The sequence below is a fragment of the Arachis ipaensis genome, chromosome B03 (assembly GCF_000816755.2).
Source record: "Arachis ipaensis cultivar K30076 chromosome B03, Araip1.1, whole genome shotgun sequence".
NCBI lineage: Eukaryota > Viridiplantae > Streptophyta > Magnoliopsida > Fabales > Fabaceae > Arachis > Arachis ipaensis.
The window spans coordinates 30,971,329-30,989,368 of record NC_029787.2 but is presented as its reverse complement, the minus strand read 5'-3'; the positions used below and the strand labels follow the sequence as shown (position 1 = coordinate 30,989,368).

The 18,040-nt window shown below is 34.8% G+C and overlaps 1 protein-coding gene across 2 annotated transcripts; it reads right to left on the bottom strand.

Annotated features, from left to right (window-relative positions):
• Positions 14,686–17,103, bottom strand: LOC107630244. 2 transcript variants are annotated; one of them, XM_016333339.2, is made up of 3 exons: positions 16,775–17,103; positions 15,055–15,751; positions 14,686–14,785 (listed from the first exon to the last, which is right to left on the bottom strand). In XM_016333339.2, the coding sequence occupies exons 2-3, from the start codon at positions 15,747–15,749 to the stop codon at positions 14,779–14,781; spliced, it is 702 nt and encodes a 233-aa protein (XP_016188825.1). In that variant the 5' UTR covers positions 15,750–15,751; positions 16,775–17,103; the 3' UTR covers positions 14,686–14,778. The 2 variants fall into 2 exon arrangements, with proteins under 2 accessions (XP_016188825.1, XP_016188824.1); XM_016333338.2 differs by lacking the exon at positions 14,686–14,785 and having other exon boundaries at positions 14,887–15,751.

Here is an 18,040-nt window from a genome sequence, read left to right as displayed (position 1 = left end):
GATAAAAAAATACAGATTAAATATATATTTTAGATACTCAATTATTGGGTTATAATTTAACAAAAACTACTACATTCAATTTTTATTAAATTATAATCCGATGACTGAATACTCGGAATATGTATTTAATATGTCTTGGATTACAGTATCCAAAATGTGTAAAGATATATATATTAATAAATATTTAGTGTATTAGTAATTTTGATAAATAATCTATCTAATTAATTTAAATAAAAAAATCCGTTTATTTTGATGTTTCACAGCTTTGACATCAGCAACAGTAAGCCGCAGAGTACATGAGGGCAACTCGTGTCTTGATTCTTGGGTGGAAATAGGTTGCAAAGTAGATGTACGTGACACAAAATGTAAGAAGATGCACAGCCAAACAGCTAAAGGAAACTGCGCCACTTTCCATTGTGTATGCTCATTCGAGTGTCATACTTGATGATGAGATTGTACTGTTAATATACATGCCTATGCATAGATATTTAAATAAAGTTCTATCTGAAGAATGAATGAGTATTCCCGGCTTAATTTTAACCAATTTCACCATATATGTTCGTTTGAGTAATGGACAAAGAGAATGTCTTAGGTGGAAAAAGTATATTTAAGTTTTTGGTGGTCTAAATAAAAAAAAGTTTATAAAATAAAATAATAAATTACATAAATATTCTCATCTTCTTCCTCTTCTCACATCTTCCAACAACCACCAAAGAGGGTGCCATCGCCACCATTCGTCGCGTCTGGTTGCACCGTCACTGCCGTTCCATCGTTGAGTTGCTACCGTCATCGCAAAGCCACCGAAGGGAAGAGAGAGAAAGATGCGTCTGAGAGAGAGAACGCCAGAGGGAGCTGCTGCGAACTCGTCATCGGGGAGTTCATATCGTCGTCGCCTTGGCTGTTCCCGCCGCCACTGGGCCAGTCGCACGCATCGTCTTCTGAAGAGCGCCGCCAACCTCTCATCGCTGTTGGTGGGTTGTCGTCGCCGTCAACTTCGCCAAAAGGAGAAGACACGAGAAAGAGGAGATGTCGAGGGAGAAGCAGGTCGCGCGTAGAAGGAAACTTACACTACCGTCAAGCTGCTGGGGGTTGCGCCGTCGCTCCTCTAGACACCGGAGAGCATAATTGACGTCGCTGTTCCTTTGCCGTTGCCAGAGTTTCTGGTCATCGGAAAGTGGCTGTAAGAAAGAGGGGGACAAGGACAAAAATGACATTTTAAAATAGAGTTATTTTTAAAAATATTTAAATATAAATATAATTATTATATTATTAATAAAAATTTTAAATTTTAGTCATCGATTCAAAAATTCAATGGCCCAGAAATACTTTTTTCATTAAAAAAAAGTTCCATCCACAAAAATGTTAGTTTAATTAAGTATTGCCTGTAATTGTGAAGATTCTTTTGATAGAAAATTTATATATATATTGTAATGGAAGTGCTAACTTGAACCTTTAGTTGGGCAGCCCTACGATTGATAGAGATGGTTAGAAAATTTTTAGATTTCTTAATTTTAGTCATCTTTATTAAATTATTAAGAATAAGATATTTAAAAGTGAAAGCGTATCTTAATTAATAAGCATAATTAAAAAAAATTGATTTTTGTAGTTTTTTTTTTAATTTTTCTTAACTAAAATATACTTAATTCTTATTTTAGATTAAATAATAATTCATAGGACAAAGATTATAAGATTTTGGTGTGTTGAAGACTAAAATTCTATAATTTTATTTATATTTAACTATTAGTCCATATTAAACTCTAAAAGTCCAAATAAAATAAAATAGTATTAGTTTTATTTTTATTAGACCTAAATCAGTAAATAAATTGGACTTCTTTTTTTTTAAACCAATAGTAAAATCACCTGATATAAGTCAAAATATAAAATAGCTAACATGATTATACTTATTTATATATATGTATATAACCTACCAAATGAAATAAGAAAATAAAATTTTCTAACCATCTTCTACTTGCACTATACATATATTATTATAAAATAATCATATCCCAAACTTTATGTACACATCCTCAATGCTCTTTTTTTTTTATTTTAGTAATTTGATGCATTTCATATATTTGTTATTTATGGAACTACCGCAATTTTTGCTATGTTAAAGTTACGACTAAACCATAATAATCACCATTAAAGGTGTAATTGGTTCAATTTGGTTCAATTTTAAACTGAAAACTAATTGAATCGATCTGTTCGGTTCTTTAATGACATCAACCGTTTAGTTTGCTGTTTGTGACACAACTAAACCAAACCAAACCAAATCAACAACGATTTAGTTTGGTCAATTTTTCTGATTTTTTTAAAGCTAATAAACAAAATTTAAATCACCATAAAATGAAGTTTAAAATAGTCAATAAACTAAAATAACAAGAGTACATCATATCCAAATTCAATACAATTTTAACTTGTCCTAACAATCAAACATAAAAATAAAGAGAATTAAAAATATCTAACAAACAACAAAACAAATACACTTTAAAACTAAATAAAGACCGAAATAGCCACTTTAAAACTAAAGAAAACCCAAAAGAACCACCATGCTTAATCTGAATCTACACCTGATTCATCATCATCTTTTTCGGTTGGTGCAATTTCTACAAAAATAAAACAAAAAAATCAATATAGATTATAAATTATAAACATAAACTATGAAAGGAACCTCAAATTTCTTTTTTGCATACCTAATTCAAGTTTCTCAGACTCCTCAATAAGCTCCTCAAATTTAGTTGTTATTGGAGAAGTACGAAGCCAATTTTGTGTGCAAATCAATGTCTCAACTGTCTTTGGAGTTAAAGAACTCATATAGTTGTTAAGCACTCTTCCACCAGTGCTAAAAGCCGATTCTGAAGCAACAGTCGAGACCGGCATTGCTAAGACATCTCTAGTTATTTGGGATAAGATAGGATACTTATTGAAATTCACCTTCCACCAATTCAATATGTCAAAAGTATTTTGATCACGAGACTTCTCTAAACCATCCATCAAATACAAATCCATCTCATTCTTGTTTAAAAAAAACACCAGCCATGTCGCTATCAAGAACTCCTACATCCGATGCACCATCCATTGTTGTTGAAGTAAAAGATCTACCCCCATTATTTACATTCAGATAGCACTCAAACATCTTGGAGAATGTCTCTTTCACTTTTGTCCCCAAAAAAATCAGCATCATCTTTATCATAAAGCTTTTCAAAGCTAAAGTTCACAAACTTCAACTTGTATCTAGGATCAAGAACCACAGTAACAAAAATTATCATATTGATATTTTTTATGTTACCCCAGTACCTGTCATACTTAAGCTTCATCCTCTCAGCCATACTCCCAAGTAATGGATTTCGACTACTACAAGAAGCCTTGAACACTCGTAAGATCTTACAAAACTCATGAAAATATTGAGAATAAGTCACAAACAAACTACCAGACACACTCTTTGTAACTTCATGAAAAATTTTCAAGAATTTCATAAAGTATTTTGCATTGTCCCAATCGAGATTCTTCGGAATACCACCTTGCATTAGAGCCTATTCTGTATCTCTCTCCCTTAACTACTTGAACGCTTTTTGAAACTTCAAACCACTTTCAAGCATAGTGTATGTAGAGTTTCATCTAGTGGAAATATCGAGTTGAATAGTACACTTGTCTTGTATCCTAACTTCCCTAATAAAAATTTTTAACCTATTCATGCGACTAGGTGAAGTACGGACATATCTAATAACATTTCTTATCTTGTTAATAGATTCATGCATCTCTTTCAATCTATCATTAACAACAAGATTAAGAATATGTGCACAACACCTAACATGTAAATGCTCTCCTTTCAAAGGATGTAAATTCCAATCCTCTATTCTAGTTCTTAGATAAGATATTATAGTATCATTAGAACTAGCATTATCAACAGTAATTGTAAACACTCTAGATATCCCCCATCCCAAAAATATCTCTCAATTTTTCTACTAATTGTTTCTCCTTTGTGGTTTTTAATAAGACAAAAGTTGATAATCCTCTTTTGCAATTTCCAATTATGATAATGAGCAGTGAGACACATATAATTCAAATTTTGCACAGAAGTCCAACAATCTGTAGTTAAACAAACAGATTGATTTGGTTGTTTGAACACAATTTTGAACCTATTCTTCTCACTAATATAAAGATTCCAACAATCCTTAGCAACAGTGATCCTTCTCAAAAGTGGAAACCTAGGTTGTACAATACTCATAAAATCTGAATCCCTCTCCCTCAACAAACTTGAACGGTAGCTCATCAATAATTATCATCCTAGCAAGGACTTTTCTATACATTTCAGCATCAAAGATAACTGCAGTAAATACCCCATCTCCATCTTTTTTTTTTAAAGGTAAGGATTGTTTGACTAGGGTCACCCGAGTCCCTAGAAAATTTTTTACATTAGTTCAACAAAGGATATTGCATATTAGTTGTACCATTTCTATGAGAGTCACATGTATATAATGCACCACACCAATTACATTTAGCCCTAGGATGTGATGGCTTGAACTTAGGATCCTTTGTAAAGTGTTCCCAAGTCCAAGACCTAGGTCTAGAAGGTTTTTTGTTACCTTCATTGGAATCATCCTTCTCATCCTCTTCATCGGTTTCTACAGTGCTTGGAGCTGGATTTGTAGGAGTCACTCCCGGAGTTGCATCCATATTAGTTGAATCAACCTTCCTCTCCTTTGATCTAGGATGAGGCGGGATTTTGGTAAGCACACTACTGTCCGTTGAAGAACGTGCCACGGACTATTTTCACCTCCAACTTTAGGCGTTGGTTCATTGGGTTGTTCATTGCTTGTTGACTGCATATAAACATAAAAATTAACAACAAAATACAGCAATTTTATTGAACAATTATATTCAAACTCATCAACCTAATCAAGAACAGACCAGCAACAATGTTTAAGGATAATAATTTTAGTCAAACTCATCTTCCTAATCAAGAACAGACCAACAACAACAATTAGAGAACAGACCAGCAACAACAATTAGGGACAATAATTTTAGTCAAACTCATCTTCCTAATTAAGAACTGACCGGCAACAATAATTAGGGACAATAATTTTAGTCAAACTCATTTTCCTAATTAAGAAGAGACCAGCAACAACAATTACAATTAGGAATAATCATTTTATTCAAAAATTTTATTCAATGTAATTAATTATTTAGGATGCAAGTTCTGCAGGATAATATACTTGTTTAGGTTGCTAAATTTTATAAACTATGACAATTTATAAGTTGATAACAAATTGATAACTTGATAATAAATTAAATTGGTTAATTTATTTAAAGTTGATTTATTTTGAAAATGTAAGAGACACTTTCAATGTATAGAATACAGAGAGCGTTTGTTGATACTCAACAATATATGTTCCTTTAATCAACCATAAAAAATTGAAAATCAAATTCTAACCTCCGAATAAGACATTGTTGAATGTTAACTTGCAGCTTGTAGGAGAGGGCTCGGATTGGACTGCTCGGCGACGGACTGGACAGGACTACTCGGTTTAGGGTTTGTTGCGACGGCACTGACTGGACGAAGACACGGACTGGATGACGGCGCAAACTGGACAACGCTGCGGTCTAGACGACGGCACTCGCTCTCCAGCTCTTTGCTACGCCTGCGACGGAGATGAATAGACGACTTGCGACGACTTCGAGCAATGATGGACAACTTCCTTGATGACGGACGATGCTCTCTGGCTTTGTCAGCTCTCATTCTCTCAACCATGGAGGCCAGAGGAGGAAGAATGGAAGATGGAAATGAGTTGTGGGTGACTGCGCGTGAAAGGGAAAGAAAGTTAAGGATTTGGACTGATAGACTCTTTTATTACTAGGTTAAAAGGTAAACATGTAAAAAGAAGCAATTACTGTTCACCTCCCTCGGTTCGGTTCGGTTCGATTTCTACTAAGTCAACCGAAAACCGAACCAAATCGATCGGTTTAATTCGAAAAAAACCGTTTTTTTCGGTTTTTCATTCGGTTGTTGTAAATTTCGGTTCAGTTTTGCAATAATTTTTGGTCCGGTTTGGTAACTTATACCCCTAGTCACCATATCAATATATTGAATGACATAGATCAAGTTTGAATGAGAAAATTTAAAAATTACATGCAAAATTGATCTCATGCATACTTGTTTAACTTTTAAGTGGTCCAACTTTAATAAATTTTATGAGGTCATAAATTTAAGTGAAAACAAAACTAAATACTTTATTTCTGTAGAAACAATTATGTTCGTAACTAAACCATATAAGCATATCCGAATGCACACTCTTACTGAAATAATATATCACAAAATGATATCACACCCACTTGAATAGTATTCACATGAAAGATCTCGGATATTTGTTCCATACTAAACAAATATACATGTATCTATTGACTATTGAGTTTGTACTAATATGATCAATAGATACTTAAATATTTTGAATTGTTTTATTTAACAATTTAAAATATTACAATACACACTATTACAAAATAAATCAAGTAGTCTTTTAAATTTGTTTTCATAATTAGTGACAAGTGTTTGTAGTCACCTAATTAGATGCTATCAAAAGGTTGTTTATATTCAAATGCTTCAATGAAAAGAATAATAAGTGTCTTCTTAATACCTATTCAAGAGAGCTCCTTAAATTAGCTCATGAATATACCTGCAATGGATTTAAATTACCTTAACATCCAACAAAGTCATCACAATCTAAATACCAAATGATCTTTAATTTTATTTTTGACTTCATATATGTGAATATATAATGTTTTATTCTAACAAAATTTGTTTGAATACTATTTAATGATCCATTCTTAACTTGTTCAAATATTCCAAAATATACACAATAGTAGGAAGTGTACAAATTCGATATCCATCAAATTACTACTGAAGCAAAGAAAATCTTATGTACTTTGAAATTTACAATTTTCTTGAGTCATCTAATGAGATTATACTTGTCTCCCTTAAAATTAAAGACATATAAATTTATTTGCAATTCTGCATGTCACTAACACACAACATTAGTGAAAATATACTTACTCCTACTAAAATAGTACACAATCACCAATCACATTTATCCAAAATCATATAAGATAATAATTTGACAAAATATAAAATACTAATGACAAAAAAATTTTCTTGAGTCTATAAATATAATTCTTATTTGAATCTTGTGACACAATTTTTTGCAAACCAATCTCATCAACATTATTACTGAGAAATAATTTCTCATATCCATCTATAGTAATTCAAGATCAAAATATATCATCAGTGTTATTATGATCCTAAATGAGTCTTTTCTATAAAACTAAAAAGAAAATTTCCTTGTATCTAATGCCTTACTTTTAAGTGAACCCCTTTATAATAAAGCATCTTTATATCTCCATGTTATCTATTTGGTCTATTTGGTTTTAAATACCAATGGCTTAATACTTTCAAGTCATTAATGAGATAAGCATTTAATGTTATAATTTTTAAGTAAACTCATTACAAGAAAAGATTTTTGTTACCACGTTTTTTCTTACCACGTTTTAAAAACGTGGTCGAAATAGGTCAATGACCACACTTTTATGAAGGTGAAGATTGATTAAAGATTTGGGCACATTTTTTCTTGTCACGCTTCAAAAGCGTGGTCATAGATAAAAACATGTACATTTTTAAAAGTATAGCAAAATGTTTTTGTTATCGTCACATTTTTAAAGCGTGCCCATTTCTTTTAACTCTTTCAGTACTTTTAAAAAGTGTGGCCATAAAATTTTTACTAAAAAATTTAAATTTTCTACCATTTTTCTTCAAAATACTTTTGTGACTGAGAGTGAGGATGCAGTAATGGTAAATTTAAGTTATGCTCTTTAGCCAAATAACAAAATCCTTATTCCCTATTTCCTATTCCCCTAACTCTAATTCACGCAGCAGCACTGCCTCCTTCCCTCTCCCTCATTTTATGCTTGTGAAAATGGTCTGAGTAGGATCAACCTCTCTTTGCAAAGGGCTAAGGCGAGATGACAGAGCTCTTTGGGTGGTGCGACATGAAAATTTGTGTGCATCTGGTAAGGCGGACATCTCTTGACAAAGTTGGTGGCATATTTTTGCTTTTTGTAAGGTTGGCTAGCAAAAGCCAACTCAAAGCACCTTCTTCGCAAATGACCTTGCTCCCAGATGACTTCCTCAGATACCATTTTGAATTTTATGTAATATCTTATCTATCTTAGAAGTCGGGACACATTTGAGTAGAGGAGTTAATATCCCCCTTTTGTGCAGAATGCCTCGAATTAAAGTATAGTGTCCGAACTCCTTTATTAATCTTCTTGCCTCTTTCTCCTCTTTGGAAAGAATGTTAAATTTGAGATATTCAATGTAAGGAGTCATTCATCCAGGGTTTATCCCGGATGCAGAAAGCATTTCCCAGTTGTTAGACTCCTTTATTACCGAGGGAGCCTATAAAGTCTCTTGAATTAGATTTTTGTTGTTGTCCCCTTCTTTGATTCTTGCAAGTTTTGACTGTGCATTAACTTGATTGTTCTCTTCCCGGGTCATATGTCAGAGACTTCTTGGAATTTGGCAAACATAGCTAGAGTCTTATCTAGGTAGTGCTTTATGATGGGATCCTTGGCCTAGTAATCACTATTTATTTGTGAAGTTACTACCTGCGAGTTACTAAATGCTATTACTTTCAAAGTGCCTGTTTCTCCTGCAAGCCAGAGTCCGGTGAGAATGGCCTCGTACTCTTCTTGGTTATTCAAGACTTTGAAGTTGACTTGAATGTCAGTTCCAACCAATTTTCTCCTCATTCTACAAGATTATATCCCTATACTACTGTCGACATTGTTAGATGATTCTTCCATGCAAATGCTCCAAGTGGTCAGACTTTCACTACCGTGGTCTCTTGTGTACTCTGCTAAAAAGTTGGTCAGTTATTGGGATTTGATTGCAGTCCCTGAATCATACTTTAAGTTAAACTCGAAAAGTACTACGACCCATTGTAGAATGCTTCCTGCTACATCTGTCTTCTACAGGATATTTTTTATGGGTTAGTTAATTCTGAACTTTATTGTGTGAGCTTGGACGTAGGGTTGCAGCCTTCTTGAAGCTAAAACTAGTGCATTAATCAAACTTCTCAATTCTTTAATAGTTCAACTCGGCTCCCTAGAGTGTTTTGCTTGTGAAGTACACTAGTTGCTAACATGTTTCATCTTCACAAATTAAGGCTGATGCTACAACCTTTTCTACTATGTCTAGGCATAGGACGAGTTCCTCATCGACCTCAAGTCGGGTAAGGATGGGTGTTTGAGAGAGAAATTTCTTAAACTACTGGAAAGCTCGTTAATATTCTTCCGTCCATGCAAAGTCATGTTCCTTTCTAAGAATTGAAAATAGGGGTAACAACTTTAGTATTGATCCAACCAAAAAAAAAAATGAAAGTATTGTCAATATTCTATTTAATCATTGGACCTCCTTCAAGTAGGTCACACTCTTCGCGTATTTATTGCATGACACTTGTTGGGATTAGCCTCTGTGGGTTAGCATGAATTTGAGAAAATTTCCAACTTTCAATGTGAAGGCACATTTGGCTGGGTTGAGTCTCATCCATGCTATTATATGGTTTGAAAACCTTCATTGAGGTCGGACATTAGAGGTCATTCATCCCTTCTTTTTTACTAACATGTCATCTACACAAAGTTTCATGAGCTTTCCAAGATGAGGCATTAGTTATTGGTAGGTGGCTACCACATTTTTTAATCCAAAGGGTATAATATGTAATAATAGTTTGCACTTGGGGTGATGAACGAAGTCTTATCTTGCTCAAAATCATACAATAAAATTTGATTGTATCTCGGGTAAGCATCTATAAAAGATAGAAGCTAGTATCTTGGCACTAAATTCACCAAGGCGTTAATGTTTGGTAACGGGTAGGGATCTTTATAAAAAGTTTTGTTGAAGTCACTATAGTCGATACACATCCTCCACTTGCCATTATCCTTCTTTACTAGTACCATGTTGGCCAACCATAATAGGTACTTAACTTCCTTGATGAACCCATCCTCCAATAATTCTTGGACTCGCTCTTCCATGACTTGGGCTCTTTCTAGATTGAGCTTTCGTCATCTTTGTTGTACTAGTCAAGATCTTGAATACACATCTAATTTATGGCTCATGAGGTTGGGCTAAATACCTTGCATATTGAATGTCTTCTAGGAAAAAAAGGCAGGTGTCCTTTTTTAGTAAGCTGATGAGATCCTCATTCAATTTTTCCTCAACTTTTTTCCTAATGTTGGTTATTTTTCCAACCCCATTGCCTATCTGGACTTCTTTCAATTTTTCTTCTGGTTGTGGCATCTACTCTTCCTTAACTCAGAGACTTTAGAGTTCTATGGTGTTGGCTTTTTTGCTTGCGGGACTACTTTTTAAGTTAAAACTTTTATTATAGCATTTACATCCCAGCTTCTAGTATCCATAAATGGTGGCTATCCCTTCCTTTGTCAGAAACTTCATGCATAGGTGGAGAGTGGATACCACTGCAGCTACTCGATTCAATGTTGTTCGACCTATTAATGCAATTTATGGAGATAGTATTTCTACCATGATGTGGTCAATGTTGATTGTGTAAAAAGATTTGGGACTTTTGTCGAAGGTGGTACAAAGGATTATGTACCCAAGAGGTTCAATAGGAGTTTCTCCTAGTCTAAATAGGATGTCTGGGTACGCCTTCAAGTCTTTTTCTTTTAACCTAAGCTTGTCAAAGGTAGGTTTGAAGAGGATGTCTACAAAACACCCTTGGTCAACCAATGTCTTGTGGAGGTTGACGTTGGCCAGGACTATTGTTATCACTACAAGGTCACTATGACCAGGGACTACTCCTTTGACATCTTCTCAGGTGAAAGTTATAATGGAGAGATTTTGTTTTGTACTAGTTTTCCCAATTTGGTAGACTTCTTTGAAAAATATTTTTAGACAACTTAGTTGTGCCACTAAATCTTCCTGCAATGATGCGAACATGTCATCTGGGGTCCTTATGCGATCAGTCGATCTTTATTTGCCTTAAGCTCTCCTTTCCTCTTATTGTCTGACAATTTTGTTGCAAGGTACTTTTCTAACTTGCCTTCTCTAGCCAATTTTTAATCACATTCTTCATATCATAGCACTCATTGGTAGAATAGTTATAAATCCAATGGTATTTGTAATACTCCATCCGACTTCCTCCCTTCTTATTTCTGATTGACCAAGGCGGTAGTATCTTTTCGATGTTGCATATTTTTCTATAGACATCTACCTGGGATACATGTAGTGGAGTGTGAGAGTGATACCTTCGAGGTTGATCAAAATTTCGTCCTCCTTTTTGTTTTGGTCTTTATCTTTGTCCCTGAATTGATTATATTCTCCCGACCTTGTTTGGGCCTCCTGATTTAAGCAATCTCTTCTATATTGATATACTTCTTAACTTTTTTCCTGTATCTCAGCTAAAGAAGTTGGGTTCCTCTTTGAGATTGACTATGAGAATAGGTCATTTCTAGGGCCATTGACTAACCCTATGATGCCTGCTTCCATTAGCAGACTATGAATTTCTAGGTATGCTTTGTTGAATCTTTTCACGTATGACCTTAAATATTCTCCTATTTCTTGCTTTACCTAAAGTAAACTCGGGGCATGCTTTGTCTCGTCTTTGTGGATTGAAAAGCGAGTAAAAAAATTTAGCTAAGTCATCAAAACAAGTTACCGACCGTGGGGGAAGGTTGTCAAACCACCTTGTCATTGCCCTAGTTAGGGTTATAAGGAAGGCCTTGCATTGACTCGCGTCAAAAGCCTTGACCAAGTACATCTGACTTTTAAAATTACTAAAATGATTCTGTGGGTCTGGCGATCCGTTATAGAGATCCATGTCCAGTCTATTGAAGTTCCTGGGGACCTTTGCACGCATGATCTCCACGAAATATAGGTCATCACCTCCAAAGTAGGTCATGTGCCCATCATCCCGAGCTCCTCTTCCTTTCAGCTCGACTTTTAATCTTCTTATTTTGTCTTCTATGTCTCTTCTTCTGCATAGCTCTCGGTAGAATTTTGATTCCTTACTCCTTCTGGGATGTGCACTTGGGAATTCACTTTGTATCCACCTCATTCCTTTTTATTTTTTGAGGAATTATGGGGAACAGATTGCGCCTAATCGCCATTGCAGTGGTCACTTCTTTATCTTGAGTCAGACGCGGTGTATCCATCTTGATGTTTATCATCCACCATTATCAAGGGTTAAGTTCCAAGTCCTTGGCAATGACACCAATGTTCTGAGACGTACATGAAATGGATTGTAAGTAATTAATCTTTGTGAAAGAGGTCAGAGATGGTGGTGAATTTGTTTGGGATGACTTTACGTCAGCTCCGACACAATAGGTGGGGATACTTGTAAGGGACTCCAATGCCAAAGTCAGCAAAGGTTTAAGTAGGTTGTGTCTAGAATGAGTTGAGAAATACTTGAATTTGATAGGTATTTATAAAGGATGTGATAACTTGGTCATCATTTATAGAAATCATTTTTGGAGTTAATTGGTGGTTTATTCCCTTACTACATGGGATGTTAAGCCACATCGCGTAGATATTCCCATGTAGATAATAGCCGAAGTAGTGGAAAGGGAGATATGACTTGCTCCTACAAGTCAGGTCAGGTTCGGGGCTTGGTACCCATGCCCCGAGTAGGTCGGGTAGGCTAACTCGTGGTGTTCTTGGATCAATCTTCTTTGGTTTTGGGTTGATATTGGTAGGTCCAACAAGGAGGTCAATCTTTTTTTGGGACATGGCCTAAAACCTTTGGGTCATAATATGAACATATTGCATGTGGCTAATCCTTAATGATATATAAAGAATCGGATATTGTCGTTGCTGATTTTGGTGGAGCTTGATGCTATTTAAGCTTATCTTTGGTAAATTGAAGGATTGAGGTTCAAAACCAAGTTAGGGTTTGAATTAGCTTGAAATATACTATTCATTAGCTAACTAGGATGACATTAGATGAGATTCAAGTGCTTAATTAAGGTATTCAGACGTGCTGGTGAGATTACTTGTGCAACAAGTCACTGTACGTGTATTAGCTAGCACGCCCAAAATTCTGAGAACTGAGATTGAGTAAATCCTTTCTTTGGATTTTTGGAACATTATGTACCCTTTGTAGTAAAAGTTTGACAAACTGGAATTAAGCATCCAAAATTGGTTAGGAAGTGATTTGTACGGGTAAAATAGACTTTTTACCCTTGCGCATTCTCTGTACCAGTTTCTCTATTTAATTATTGTGCTTGTAGATCGTAGTTATCAGTTGTAAACATTACTTATTTTTATACTCATTCCAAGCTATGCAATTGATTTCAAGTCTATAACTACAAACACATTAAGAAAGAAAAAGGGAAAAAGAAACTAATTCATTACAAACATCAAAATTCAAATTATAACATGATTGAATCAATTTTAACATTAACTTGGTACCTTTTATTCAAATACAGCTCCATTATACACTTATGGTCCAATAATATATGTCGTTTTGTATTCAACACTTTGTCTAACCATGCAAAATTAGTTTGGGAATGTTTAAATCTTGCTTAACTTGTATCCGTATTCGTTGATTATAGTATACTAACTTATGCACTAAGCATTTAATAACTCTCAAGTTAAATACTTAAATTAGCCTAAACATTTTAAGTACTCTCGAGTTAATGTTTTTCAATCAGTGTGCTTTCGTCAAGAGAAAAATAATACGCTCAAGTTGTCCAACTTCATGTCGTGATATCACAAACAAATTGCAAATTCCGAAAACAACCATACTATGCCTTCACAGTTCAATGGTTCCATTATATCCTACTGCAATCAGATGAAGTTTTCATTAGATTCAAGAAAAATTCAAGGCATGATCACGGTTTCCAACAATAACCACATTAGAAGCAAGTAGGGATGCACAGACCCGGCCCGGCCCGGTCCCGAACACTTTTGGGGCTAATTTGGTGTGATTTCATCGGGTTTAGGGCCGGGTAAGGGTCTCAAAAATAGACCCCGTCATTATTTCGGGTCGGGTCCGGGCCATAGCTCGGGTCACCCGAAGTCGGCCCGGTGACCCGGTCATCATACACAATTAATATTTTGTGTTATTAGTGATGGATCATGACTATTCTTATGTGGAATTTAAGTATTGTAAATCTTAATATTTTGTGTTATTAGTCATTATAAAACTATAAGTTAATGTTTTATGTTTAGAATGCATAAGACTTTAGACTAATGCATAATATTGTGTTATTTGTATTGATTTAAATATTTGGTATTATTAGACAATATTAGTATTGATTGTGGTTATACTTTAGTATTGATTGTGGTTATGCTTTAATTTTAAAGAAGGGTTGGTTCTTGTTATATTTTTCTAAGTGAATTTTACCATGTTAAATAATGGTTGGAGTCTTGAAAATTTGGATATTTTTACATGCTAGCTTACAAGAAGGTATCAACGTAATGTAATGTTAACGGCCCGGTTTTCACCCGGTTTTCACCCAATTTTTACCCGATATAATTGTGGCCCGAAAGTGTATTGATTTCATCGGGTCTAGGGCCGGGTTCGGGTCTAATAAATAGACCCGGTGTATATTCCGGGTCGGGTCTGAGTCACATCAAACCCGGCTTCACCCGGCCCATGTGCACCCCTAGAAGCAAGAGACGTTTTAATCTTTTAACATTGATAATTAAGAGTAGGATAAATATAACTTCACAGAAGAATTGTCACGAACATAAATCATCTAACATCATACTTAATTAGAGTGAATATTCCACCTGGCCCCTGACAATTATCTCGAAAGGACAACGAAGTCCCCAAGAAAAAAAAAACACCCAACCCGGCCCCTGATCTTTTTTTTTTGACTGATTAGCCCCTGTGCCAAAAAAACATTAACTTTTTTTGGCACAGGGGCTAATCAGTCCCATAAAAATAAATCTCGGGCCGGGTTGGGTATTTTTTTTGTTAAGGGCCTCGTTGTCTTTTAACGTAATTCTCAGGGGCTGTTTTGGGTTTTTTTTCTACTTGATTATCTATAGACAAATCAGTCATACCACCAATAAGATCATCAAGTGAGAAATCCTTCCACTTCCCTGAATTTTCGGAAGATGATGGAACCACTTGCAAGGGACTCTCTGAAAGGGCTTTTTCCAACTGTTTAACAAGTTCACCTTCTTCGGATTGGACGTCCAAATCCCATATCTTGAAAATATTCTCAGACATGTCCTCCACATCATAAGCAGAAGAATCCAGATTAATTCTGAAATCAAAGGTTTCATTCTCCTTTGAGTCTTCATTATAAGTTGGCCGAAAGGGATTTCCGTAAAGACTTAAAGATTGCAAAGTCACTCTCTCTTCACTATCTAGATTCTCATTGGCACTACTTTCTGCAGCTAGAGCAAGTGGGTTAACATCAGAAGTTGAAGAAGGCTCCAATGAATGCTTCACATGGTAAGTTGAAGATTTCTGATTAATTTCAACAGCAGAGGGGAGAATTTCAGTGTCTTCTATACCAGTGTTAAAAGATTGAGGTTGGGAACTGATAATTTCTAATAAAGCATTTTCCACATGGATCCAACTACTTTCGGGAACATTAAGATCTTCAGTTAGGCAGGAATCAATCCAAGCAAGATCTTCTGGAGAAACAACTTCATTCTGTTGTGAATATGCAGAATTGAAAATACCAGAAGAAATTGATACCTCACTCTGCGTATCTTCAACATCCATAACTACAAGTTCATGCAGACAAATGTAAGCAAAAGGAAGAAAGCACTGTATTGTGAATACATGAAAGCCATGGCAACTGAATATGAAAACATGATACATAAATATGGCAATCTCAATCTAAATAACATTATAATAACTACTTACAGTATTATGTTAAACATAACATCTTATCCCAATAGCAAGAAAGATTAGAGTAGTTCTGGTTTCATGTTTCACTTCTGATAGTAATTTGGCAGGTAAGTCCAAACAACAAACATCACCATATATCAACTTGCATAGAGTTTGTGAAAAATCAGTTTGTGGATAACAACACCGTCCATCCTGGTATGCAAGTTTTGGTTTTACAAGAATTGAATTGACATTTTATAAGCAAAGAAAATAAGGCTATACCTATATGACAATAAAATTCAAAAAGAGAAATAAAATTTATCACAAGATGAAAGTAGCAGAAAAAATGTGTTATTTAAATCTAGAGCTTCAAAAGAAAAACCGTAAATTATGTTACCAACAGATAGCTACAGAAAAATTTCATCATTAGCAGTAAGACAAAATGATCATTTTACTTCTTAGAAGCAACAAAACAGGGCAATGATTTTAAGACATGGCAAACAGCGATCAAGAACAAAATGAAGCCAGGGTTGGATACATGTATCCATAAAGCTAATTGTGTCCCAAATGCTGTAACTAATTGGATTATAATATTGATTTTGGTGTTTCTGCGTATTTTCTTCCTCCTGCTAGTATTTATTCTATTCTGTTAGACACACCAATCCATATTTTCGAACGAAAGTAAAACGAAAAAGAAAAACACAATAAAACGTTAAACCCTAATTTATGAATTGGAACGACATTTACACAAAATTTTGCATTGAGTGCAAAGTATACAATAAAATAATAAATTCAAATTTCAAGAATGTCAGACTATTTTCTGCATTGATATTTTAGAATGAATCAAACTTAAAACAACTTCTAGAAGAAAATCAGAGAACGGAGATATCAATGAGGGAGGAGAAGAGAGGAGTTACCGGCTATGAGATGCCGACTGAGTGGGGTGCCGACACGGCAGGCGGTCTTCCTGTACCGGAGTCACTGCCGGCAGAACGACAGGGTGGCGCCGCGGGTCCTGGTGGTGCTGCCGCAGGCTATCCTAGAAGCCTCACCGGGGACGTGAAGCGGTTTCGTTGTGAGTGAAGAAGAGAAATTATTTTTAACTTGAACCGAAAGATTGCTGTGCAGTTTGTACAAACCAATTTGGACACACAACAATTACCCACACACAGATGAAGGAGCAATGGTTAGAGAACTGGAGCTTCGTTACCAGGGCGGACTAAGACCGATCTTTTGGGGAGCTTCGTTACCAATTAATTATTATTAATATTTTTAATGATATGAGATTATATATAACGGTGTAATTCACTTTTTTTGCTGCGTAAATACTGGTCAAATTTTAATGAAAGTATTGGTTCTTCAAACTTTGAATAAATTACCATTTGTATTCATAAAAGATATAGACGGATAAATGTACTCACATAAAAATAAAACGACAATTGTAACCACGGAAGATGGCCTTCGTGTGCTAAAAATATCCGGACGTTGGTTACGCAATTGGTCTGTTAGGATACTTTTGGCACATATAAGTCATTTTTTGTGGTTACAATTGTCGTTTTATTCTTATATGGGTACATTTGTCAGCGTCAGTATCTTTTATGAGTACAAATGGTAATTTATTCTTCAAACTTTATCTTTCAAAAATTAATTTAACAATGCCATCGTGTCTAGACTCTGTTCATGTTTTAAGGTAGCGTTTGTTTTAAGGTACTGGAATGGAGACTAGAGACTCGGTATCATGTTTGTTGATCCAAATATTGTTACTAAAATTTCAGTTTCTGTCCCTAAAATTTTAGTACCTCTAAAAAATAGTAACACAGGAGATTGAAATTTTTAGAAATGGAGACCAAAATTTTAATAACATTTTATACCTAAAATATCTCCATTTCAATTCATTAATTTCAATTTTATCCTTTTTGCAAATTAAATTAGAACTTCATTCTTATTTCAGTCTCTCTATTTCCCACTTTACACCAAACACAATACTAAAACTTATTGCAGTCTCTGTTTCTTAATCTCAGTCTTTCAGTTTTTGTCTCTCTTCCAAATGTTACCATAGATATTGTGGAGAAATTGGTGTAATGTTCTAATATTGGATGCTACGTTGTTTTGTAAAATTTTGGGACAGTAAAATTTGCTCGGAAAAATTGCGGTAGCAGATTTTTTTTTAATTTTTCAGCAGC